Genomic DNA, 11,673 nt, shown 5'->3' with positions numbered 1-11,673 from the left:
GAAGGAAAAAGAACAAAATGTATTTTTATGCAATGTCGATACAGGATTAATAAACGTGTCAAAACAGTCGCACTTTCATCACAAATGTTTGAGAGGATTCCATCAGCCACAATCTCACAGGCTTTTGTTTTGAAAAGCTAACGGGAGCTAAAATGTAGATATCAGCATTGTCCAGTTGTGCCGTTTTGAGGTGTACTTCCTAAATGTACGCCATGGCATTTTGGGGAAAAAAGAACAATTAAATACGCCACCGTGCCTGGTTGGTTGCGTGGGGGTTGGGGGTCAAAGGTCACCAGCGTGGAAGGTCAGCGGGACAGCAGCGGAAGGTCACTGGAGTTCATGATGAGGCTGGAGTCCAGGCTGAGGCTCTCTGAGGAGAGCACACAAACAGAGAAAATGTAAAACAATTCAAAAAAGGCTTGATCCGCACATGAGTGCCACCCAAAATCTATAAGATAGATTCACATCCAAATCCCGATTCTTACTCATCCCTATTTTAAATAGACTCATCATCAGAAAAGAACATTTTGAAAACCACAGTTCCTGCAATTGGGTGAACTTCTACACTATATTTTACTTTTAGATTTAGTTTCATCTGTCATGGCAGTCTTTTTGACACTCACATCCGTAGACATGTTATAAGTAGACGCAGCATTGGCTGCTGTGACGCGAGATATTGGGCCGCCATCTTGAAGTGGTGATGAGAAGCCGGCGAGCAGCCTAAACTGATAGTTGACAGGTAGAAAACAAAGATGCTAAACTGACAGTTGACGGGTAGAAAACAAAGATGCTAAACTGACAGTTGACGGGTAGAAAACAAAGATGCTAAACTGACAGTTGACGGGTAGAAAACAAAGATGCTAAACTGACAGTTGACGGGTAGAAAACAAAGATGCTAAACTGACAGTTGACGGGTAGAAAACAAAGATGCTAAACTGACAGTTGACGGGTAGAAAACAAGGATGCTAAACTGACAGTTGACAGGTAGAAAACAAAGTTGCTAAACTGACAGTTGACGGGTAGAAAACAAAGATGCTAAACTGACAGTTGACGGGTAGAAAACAAAGATGCTAAACTGACAGTTGACGGGTAGAAAACAAAGATGCTAAACTGACAGTTGACGGTTGGAAAACAAAGATGCTAAACTGACAGTTGACGGGTAGAAAACAAAGATGCTAAACTGACAGTTGACAGGTAGAAAACAAAGATGCTAAACTGACAGTTGACGGGTAGAAAACAAAGATGCTAAACTGACAGTTGACGGGTAGAAAACAAAGATGCTAAACTGACAGTTGACGGGTAGAAAACAAAGTTGCTAAACTGACAGTTGACGGGTAGAAAACAAAGTTGCTAAACTGACAGTTGACGGGTAGAAAACAAAGTTGCTAAACTGACAGTTGACGGGTAGAAAACAAAGATGCTAAACTGACAGTTGACAGGTAGAAAACAAAGATGCTAAACTGACAGTTGACAGGTAGAAAACAAAGATGCTAAACTGACAGTTGACAGGTAGAAAACAAAGATGCTAAACTGACAGTTGACAGGCAGAAAACAAAGTTGCTAAACTGACAGTTGACAGGTAGAAAACAAAGATGCTAAACTGACAGTTGACAGGTAGAAAACCAAGATGCTAAACTGACAGTTGACAGGTAGAAAACAAAGATGCTAAACTGACAGTTGACAGGTAGAAAACAAAGATGGTGTTCAGCATTTTCCTGCTCAAATGAGCGGACTGTTGAAAATAGGAATCGGGGGAATTCCTTTTCACAAGTAAGATTTAACATTAACGTACTATTGGTTGTATTTTGTGAAAATAATATCACCACAGAGTTGAGAAGGAACAAAGATCTTCAATAGTACTGAAATCGTAGCCGCTAGCAAACAAGAGTATGACCATAATAGAATTGCTTGTCAATGAAATTAATTACATTTAAAAATGTCATACTTGAATAACATAAAGTTGAAATAAATGATGGAGATAAAGACTGTAAAAGCAGATGGACAGTGGCTATACAGTATTATACAAGTCTAAATTTAGTCTAGCTTTCCAACCCAATTTTGTGTAGCCCACCTTCGTGAAATGTGTGGGACAAAATCTGTATATGTAAACATGATCATTTAAGGGAAGAATGTAATAGAAAATATCGATACAAAGTGTCAAGACAGAATAAACTCTCTGCTGCTGCAGCAACATAGATACAGTCTATAAGATATATAGATATCTAATGTATTCATACATTGTTTATGTAGCATGTATATATAACCTCATCATATTGTTTCTTCAACTTAAAAATAGCTGACCGTTTTTTCCCCCTTCTCTGGGATTATATTCCCAGTTTTGATCTCGGATGTCTGGTCATTTATAGCATATAAGAATATTCTATTACTGTTAAGCAAACTATGAATAATAAAACATGTGTCCTTTATCATAGCTACACGTTAAGACAAAAAAGCGGGTGAAAATCAGTGGTATTCAGTGAGGTAAGATGAATGAAATGCACTGACAGTTCATTGCTCCTGCCAAATGAATTGCACTGATCACCACTCCAAGATGGCGGCCCCGCGTCTCGTCAGCGCCAGTAGGCAGTAGCGCTCCATGCTGCACCCTTAGAACATGTCTATGCTTACATGTAATAACATGCACGCATAGAACTACATTTCCCATCTGGCACCTCGTTCATGTAGCCACGCCCCCAGGGTAGTAATACGCTTCCGGTGTTGTGACCTGTTTACATCCGTCACGTCTAAAATATTCCTTCCCGCTGGCTACGTCTAAATGGTCTACAACTACAAGTGGTTGAGGAGGAACAGTGTTCCGATTGTAATCATCCACATATGATTAGCGGCAAAGTAGAATGTTGTGCCTCGGAGAGTGGAGGCAGGGTGGCAATAACCAAGCTAACTCGATGATGCTAACCAGCGAGCTTCTTTCGGCGTCGCTGTCCTTAGACTTAGCCTCAAACTTAGACAACTCAGTGCGGCGTTCAGGCAAGGGGGAGAGTGAGTACCAGTGGCTAAGGCGAGAGTTTTAACAACATTTGTTTAAATCCTTTTTTTTTTTCATATTCGAGTGAGTATACATTAACGGAACTTTTGTCAAGAGTTCCGGTCGGACAGGTTTGCAAGGGGCACACTTCCGGTGTTATTGCGATGACAATCCACGGATGTACATACTGATTACTGATGTCATTCAAACAATTAGCTCCACCTTTTGACATTCCTCCTTCCAATCCCGTCCATTTCATTTCATTGGTAAAATAAATCACTAAGTTACTGCTAATAGATACAATCTGTTGTGTCTGCGTTGCAGAACACTTCAATACTCGTCCACCAGAGGGCAGTATGTAGCTGGTCCCTTACACACGCTACATTGACCATGGAGAAGTGACAGCAACAAAGATGGTGAATACGGACCGCACAAAGAAATGTTTGTGTGTATATATATGTGTATATATATATATATATATATATGTGTGTGTGAGTATATATATATATATATATATATATATATATATATATATATATATATATATATATATATATATATGTCTTAATAAGGTTATCCAAAAAATAGTGCTCGATACCGTAGTAGAGCGCAATATATGTATGTGTGGTAAAAAAAATCACAAGACTACTTCATCTCTACAGGCCTGTTTCATGAGGGGTTCCCTCAATCATCAGGAGATTTTAATGGAAGCATTCACATATCATGGTTTATATAGGGCACAGAGTGGGTGGGTACAGGCTGGCGTAGGGGCATGGTGATTGGCTCATGTGTTACTACCTAGGAGGTGTTTCCGTCTGTGGCGGCATGCTGATACAATTTCGCTGCGTCCCAAATGTGTCCCAAATTTGGGACCTCAAAGACAATAATGTTGAATATTCAATAACATGGCAAATTCTTGCATCCAGCACACCTTACAATAGTGGTAATAAAAGATGCAACCTATGCTTGAAAGAGAAACTGTTTATTATTTACCGTCCAGACCTGTCATCCCTCAACAAGCTCAGCGAAATTGTATCAGCATGCCGTCACAGACGGAAACACCTCCTAGGTAATAACACATGAGCCAATCACCACGCCCCTACGCCAGCCTGTACCCACCCACTCTGTGCCCTATATAAACCATGGTATGTGAATGCTTCCATTAAAATCTCCTGATGATTGAGGGAAGCCCTCATGAAACAGGCCTGTAGAGATGAAGTAGTCTTGTGATTTTTTTTCCCACACATACATATATACATTATATATATATATATATATATATATATATATATATATATATATATACACACACACACACACAATCTCACTTTTGTTGTCATAGTTACATTGGAACAGTACAAGCAGAGCAAACGGGTTAAGGTTTGTTTCACACCGAACCAAATACGACAAGCGTGAGCGCACGCCAGATCAGACCACGCCCTCGAGTGGACGTGCCGCGAGGTTACCTTGGTCAAAGTTGAGCTTCTTGCTGGAAGCGCCGTCGCCGAGTCCTTCGATGTCCACCAAGTCGCTGTTCACATCCGAGTCATTGAGCGCGCTCAGCGTCACGTCTGCAGACAGTAAGTCAGGTCACGATGCGAGCCTCAGCCGCCTGCGCCACACCCGTCACTCACCTGCCGTCTTTTGCTTCTTTATGGGCGGGGCGCCGCTTTGCATTCCTGTCGCCACGACGACCTGCGAGGCGGACACCGGGTTCATGGTGGGCGCTGCCGAGGCAGGGGTGGGCGTCGGGGCGAGCGCAGCCTTCTTGGGCGTCTTTTTGGGCGACTCGGAGGAAATGGGCACTCGGCTGTCCTCGTACAGCTTCCTCTTCACCGTGCTCTTGATCTGAGCGCTACACGGAGCACAACACACGCGTTCAACACTGGCGCCCGACGTGCACTCGCCGGCCAAGCACGTACACGGTGCGCTCCTTGATCACGCCACTGATGCTGTTGAGGTCGTCTCCAAATCGCCGCACGGCCAGGCGCAGCATCTCGATCTCCGTTTCTGTCCACTTGGCCCTGAGGGAGACGGCGTTAGCAAGGAGGCGGTATCGGACACGGCGGTGGGGGGCTCACCCTGCGGGGCTGCTGTCGGACACCGGGTGCAGCTGCATGGTCAGCTCCCCCAGTTTGCTGAAAGCTGCTCCGGCCGCAGAGAAAATCTCACCAACCTGCAATGTGGAGCGCTTTGTTTACATTATTTTACCATTTCACTTTGGAGAGCACATTATTACAGTATGCCCAGGGCCAATTAACAAACTTTGGACACACTTTCTTGATTTAAGGGTAAAAGGTAGGGGTGGGCGACATTGCAAAAGTTGGTACTAGGGATGTCCAATAATGGATTTTTTGCCGATATCCCGATATTGTCCAACTCTTAATTACCGATACCGATATATACAGTCGTGGAAATAACACATTATTATGCCTAATTTGGACAACCAGGTATGGTGAAGATAAGGTCCTTTTAAAAAAAAATAATAATAATAAATTAAGATAAATAAATTAAAAACATTTTCTTGAATAAAAAAGAAAGTAAAACAATATAAAAACAGTTACATAAAAACTAGTAATTAATGAAAATGAGTAAAATTAACTGTTAAAGGTTAGTACTATTAGTGGACCAGCAGCACGCACAATCATGTGTGCTTACGGACTGTATCCCTGCAGACTGTATTGATATATAATGTGAGACCAGAATATCAATAACAGAAAGAAACAACCCTTTTGTGTGAATGAGTCAATGGGGGAGGGAGGCTTTTTGGGTTGGTGCACTATATCTTGTGTTTTTTATGTTGATTTAATAAAATGAAAAGAAAAAAAATAAATAAATAAACGATACTGATAATTTAAAAAAAAAAAAGATACCGATAATTTCCGATATTACATTTTAAAGCATTTATCAGAAATCCATAGTTGGTACTTATATTTGATAGCTAGCCTACTGGAAAGGTAAAAAAAATCAGTATACTTTCAAAAGCATGTTTTGTTATTATGATTATTATTATTATCCATCCATCCATTTCTACCGCTTGTCCCTTTTGGGGTTGCTGGAGCCTATCTCAGCTACATTGTTTTATTTTTCAACAAAATGCAATTATACTTTTTCCCTCAAGTTTATATACTTTATATACTATATTTTTTCTACCAAGTCGATGTATGTTTGTTACTTCTAACAACTCCAATAAAAAAAAAGTAAAAATAAAAAATAAAAAAAAGGAATAAAAAAACAACGTCCAAAACACAGACAACGGAAGTACGATCAAACCGGAAGTTTATAGCATACTACTAAGAAGTAAAAGCCCCACTGTGAGAGTAATACATGAGCAGGATGCCCAAGGATAAAGTTGGCGGACTGAAAATGTACATTTCGGTGTTTATTAATCGTTTCCCAAAACAGTTTTAATACGTTGCTACCCATTTAATGAGCTGTGTGTTTTTGACGTTGCTGCGCGTTTGCACCTGCCAGCCACCGTACGTGTTGCCCCAAAATCATTCTGTTTTTTGTTTTAGGTATTACTAGTATTATACACATGAAGTAAAAAAAAATAAAAAAAAACATTATGTAATTGACAACTTACCTTAGCAGAGGCTGACGTCATGTCAAGAAAAGGTTGATAAACTTGGTTCGTCGGTCCAGAAATAACATGAACTAGCACAGCGAGCTAGCTGCTAGCCGAGGTGAGCTTGGTTGCCTTGAGCTAGCAAGCATTTACCGAGTTTCCATCGAGGAGCTTGTACTATTTCTAAGACAAAACACGTCGCGAAGGAAAGTTGACACCATAAAGGCACTAAAGTTATTTTACAAAGTTCTACGCTCAATGAAAACGTTAACGCGTCAATACAACAAAGCAAGGCGGCAGCTGTGGCTCATTCGCAGGCCTGACGCCATTGGTTGCTGCTCTACGGAAAAGGGCGGGACGTCTTTCGTCTGTCGTTTTCATTGGCCGCTTCACTGCATGCGACACGCCATTGGTTGGTGTTCTACGGAAAGAGGCGGGACGTCTTTTGTCTGTCGTTTTCATTGGTCGCTTTACTGTGTGCGACACGCCATTGGTCGGTGTTTTACGGAAAGAGGCGGGACGTCTTTAATCTGTCGTTCTCATTGGACGCTTCTGCCAACGACGGAGGTTGTCGACTTTCACCGGGTAAAGCCGAATGACGAAGAGATCAGCTGACCGCCTCTCCCACGACAGGCTGTCCTCCTTCGTTGTTATTTCGGTCTTTTTTTGCGGCGAATCCAAGGAAAGAAGCAGCGTGTGATTCGGAAAGGAGACTGCGGACACAATGCCGTCGTTGCTCTTCTGCGGGCCAAAGATGGCCGCGTGCGGCATCGTGATCAGCATCTGGGGAGTCATCATGCTGGTAAGAGACGTAAAGCCGGGATGCGACTAATTCCTGGACACGCGTGTCAACATCGACGTTTTATTGTCTTGTCTTTTGTGTTGAGGAGTGAGCTTGTCTGTCTCCATAGCATCCACATCATCATTCACATTTAATTAGCGACTCATTAGAAAGAAAACCATCTTAAATCCACGACAGCCGTTGTTCTCCAGCGTGTAGACGGATCCCAGTTTAACCCTGTGAGCTGAATCACGTAATTACTTTCACGTTACCGTTACTTTGTGGCTATAAAGTATGCCTGTCAATGTAAGGCAAGAATGAGGAACCTCTGGCAAATTTCTTTTTTCGTCTCATCATGTGATTTATTCTCGTTATCACGTGACCGAACAGGAAGTGTTTTAATATCGGCCTTGATCCGTGTTTCGTTCCTTCATTTGTACACAAACAATTAGTTATTTTGTTTTAACAGCGCAGAGCCTTCTGGGTAATGTATTATATAAACATTCAGAAAAACACAGACAACAACATAAGTAAGTTTTCAACCTTTATTTATCCATGGTAAGAAAACCACTCTTAACATATTTTAATTGACCTCGCAAAAAGGCAGCAATTACATGTTAGAGGTGTTGAAGTGTGATGATAAGACCTCATCATCTCTCATTTACTAACAAACAGTAGTGCTGTGGATCGCTCCCAACATTTCACAATAAATGTAAATGTGTTGGAACATAAATGATTGTTTAAACATTTTCAAAGTTAAGTTAAAGTACCAATGATTGTCACACACACACATTAGGTGTGGTGAAATGTGTCCTCTGCATTTGACCCATCTACTAGTTCATTCTTTGGGAGGTGAGGGGAGCAGTGGGCAGCAGCAGTGCCGCGCCCGGGAATCATAATCACAACAAAAGTGTGATTATGACAACAAAAGTATGATCAACCAAAGTTGAATTATGACAACAAAATTGTAATTATGACAATACAAGTGTGATTATGTCAACCAAAGTGTAATTATGACAACAAAACAGTAATTATGACAACCAAAGTGTGATTATGTCAACCAAAGTGTGATAATGACAACAAAAGTGTGATTATATCAACCAATGTGTAATTATGACAACAAAAGTGTAATTATGACAACAAAAGTGTGATTATGACAACAAAAGTGTGATTATGACAACAAAAGTGTGATTATGACAACCAAAGTTGAATTATGCTAACAAAAGTGTAATTATGACAACAAAAGTGTGATTATGACAACCAAAGTTGAATTACGACAACCAAAGTTGAATTACGACAACAAAAGTTGAATTATGACAACAAAAGTGTAATTATGACAACAAAAGTGTAATTATGACAATACAAGTGTGATTATGTCAACAAAAGTGTAATTATGACAACAAAACTGTAATTATGACAACAAAAGTGTGATTATGACAACAAAAGTGTGATTATGACAACAAAAGTTGAATTATGCCAACAAAAGTGTAATTATGACAACAAAAGTGTGATTATGACAACCAAAGTGTAATTATGACAACCAAAGTTGAATTATGACAACAAAAGTGTAATTATGACAACAAACGTGTAATTATGACAATAAAAGTGTGATTATGTCAACAAAAGTGTAATTATGTTAACCAAAGTTGAATTATGACAACAAAAGTATAATTATGACAACAAAAGTATAATTATGACAACAAAAGTGTGATTATGACAACCAAAGTTGAATTATGCCAACAAAAGTGTAATTATGACAATACAAGTGTGATTATGACAACAAAAGTGTAATAATGACAACAAAAGTGTAATTATGACAATAAAAGTGTGATTATGTCAACAAAAGTGTAATTATGTCAACCAAAGTGTAATTATTACAACAAAAGTGTGATTATGACAGCAAAAGAGTGATTATGACAGCAAAAGAGTGATTATGACAGCAAAAGAGTAATTATGACAACGAAAGTGTAGTTATGACAACAAAAGTGTGATTATGACAACCAAAGTTGAATTATGACAACCAAAGTTGAATTATGCCAACAAAAGTGTAATTATGACAATACAAGTGTGATTGTGACAACAAAAGTGTAATTATGACAATAAAAGTGTGATTATGTCAACAAAAGTGTAATTATGTCAACCAAAGTGTAATTATTACAACAAGTGTGATTGTGACAGCAAAAGAGTAATTATGACAACAAAAGAGTGATTATGACAACCAAAGTGTAGTTATGACAACAACAGTGTAATTATGACAACAAAAGTGTGATTATGACAACAAAAGCGTGATTATGACAACAAAAGTGTGATTATGACAACCAAAGTTGAATTATGACAACCAAAGTTGAATTATGACAACCAAAGTTGAATTATGCCAACACAAGTGTGATTATGACAACAAAAGTGTAATTATGACAACAAAAGTGTAATTATGACAATAAGTGTGATTATGTCAACAAAAGTGTAATTATGACAACCAAAGTTGAATTATGTCAACCAAAGTTGAATTATGACAACAAACGTATAATTATGACAACAAAAGTGTGATTATGACAACAAAAGTGTGATTATGACAACCAAAGTGTGATTATGTCAACCAAAGTGTAATTATGACAACCAAAGTGTAATTATGACAATACAAGTGTGATTATGACAACCAAAGTGTAATTATGACAACAAAAGTGTAATTATGACAATACAAGTGTGATTGTGACAACAAAAGTGTAATTATGACAATAAAAGTGTGATTATGTCAACAAAAGTGTAATTATGTCAACCAAAGTGTAATTATTACAACAAAAGTGTGATTGTGACAGCAAAAGAGTAATTATGACAACAAAAGAGTGATTATGACAACCAAAGTGTAGTTATGACAACAACAGTGTAATTATGACAACAAAAGTGTGATTATGATGACAAAAGTGTGATTATGACAACCAAAGTTGAATTATGCCAACACAAGTGTGATTATGACAACAAAAGTGTAATTATGACAATAAGTGTGATTATGTCAACAAAAGTGTAATTATGACAACCAAAGTTGAATTATGTCAACCAAAGTTGAACTATGACAACAAAAGTATAATTATGACAACAAAAGTGTGATTATGACAACAAAAGTGTGATTATGACAACCAAAGTGTGATTAGGTCAACCAAAGTGTAATTATGACAACCAAAGTGTAATTATGACAACCAAAGTGTAATTATGACAATACAAGTGTGATTATGACAACCAAAGTGTAATTATGACAACAAAAGAGTAATTATGACAACCAAAGTGTGATTTTGACAACCAAAGTGTGATTATGACAACCAAAGTGTAATTATGACAACCAAAGAGTAATTATGACAATACAAGTGTGATTATGACAGAAAAAGTGTAATTATGACAAAAAAAGAGTAATTATGACAATACAAGTGTGATTATGACAACAAAAGTGTGATTATGACAACAAAAGTGTAATTATGACAACAAAAGTGTGATTATGACAACCAAAGTGTGATTATGACAACCAAAGTGTGATTATGACAACAAAAGAGTAATTATGACAACCAAAGTGTGATTATGACTACCAAAATGTAATTATGACAACCAAAGTGTGATTATGACAACAAAAGTGTGATTATGACAACAAAAGATTAATTATGACAACAAAAGTGTGATTATGACAACAAAAGTGTGATTATGACAACAAAAGAGTAATTATGACAACAAAAGTGTGATTATGACAACAAAAGAGTAAATATGGCAACAAAAGTGTGATTATGACAACAAAAGTGTGATTATGTCAACCAAAGTTGAATTATGACAACAAAACAACTTGTGGACAATAAATCAATAAAGCCTTTGGTGTTGTTAGTTTTTTGTAATTGTAATTAATTAATCAGCATTATTACTTAAGGCATTTAACAATGAGCTGTGTACTTATACTGCCATCTAGTGTCTCTTTTTATGTCTTTGCCGTTTTAAAGAAGTGAAAACATCCATACAGTATTTATTTCTGTTGAAATCATCTACTTTTTTGGATGAGAAGAAACCTATAAAACATTGACAACAAATTCATAACATCTCAAATTGATTACAAATAAGCCTCAAATGATTGCAATCTTTGCCGCAACTTTCTCAAAACCCTGTCACCAATTCAAGCATTTTCAACTTTTTTTGTCATAATTACGCTTTTGTTGACATAATCGCACTTTTGTTGTCATTGTTATACTTTTGCTGACATAGGTCAACATGTGTTGTCATAATCACACTTTAGTTGTCATAATCACACTTTTGTTGTTATAATCACACTTTTGTCGTTATAATCACACTTTTGTTGTCACAATCGCA

The 11,673-nt window shown here is 38.0% G+C and overlaps 2 protein-coding genes across 2 annotated transcripts in view; one reads left to right on the top strand and one right to left on the bottom strand.

The window, feature by feature from the left end:
* Positions 1–4: 4 nt before the first annotated feature.
* On the bottom strand, positions 5–6,902 carry bacc1 (BPTF associated chromatin complex component 1). The gene is made up of 6 exons (XM_061930728.2): positions 6,573–6,902; positions 5,068–5,162; positions 4,909–5,010; positions 4,621–4,841; positions 4,453–4,557; positions 5–370 (listed from the first exon to the last, which is right to left on the bottom strand). Exons 1-6 carry the CDS (start codon positions 6,591–6,593, stop codon positions 306–308), a joined length of 609 nt encoding a protein of 202 aa, XP_061786712.1. The 5' UTR covers positions 6,594–6,902; the 3' UTR covers positions 5–305.
* Positions 6,903–7,124: 222 nt separating this feature from the next.
* Positions 7,125–11,673, top strand: part of rnasekb (ribonuclease, RNase K b) — a 6,317-nt gene continuing 1,768 nt past the window's right edge. Inside the window, exon 1 of the mRNA XM_061931224.2 lies at positions 7,125–7,356. Coding sequence (XP_061787208.1) covers positions 7,279–7,356 — 78 coding nt within the window. The 5' untranslated portion in view covers positions 7,125–7,278. The remainder of the gene's footprint in view (positions 7,357–11,673) is intronic.

Source organism: Nerophis lumbriciformis, linkage group LG37, assembly GCF_033978685.3.
Source record: "Nerophis lumbriciformis linkage group LG37, RoL_Nlum_v2.1, whole genome shotgun sequence".
Taxonomy (NCBI): Eukaryota; Metazoa; Chordata; class Actinopteri; order Syngnathiformes; family Syngnathidae; genus Nerophis; species Nerophis lumbriciformis.
This window is presented reverse-complemented; position numbering and strand designations above follow the sequence as displayed.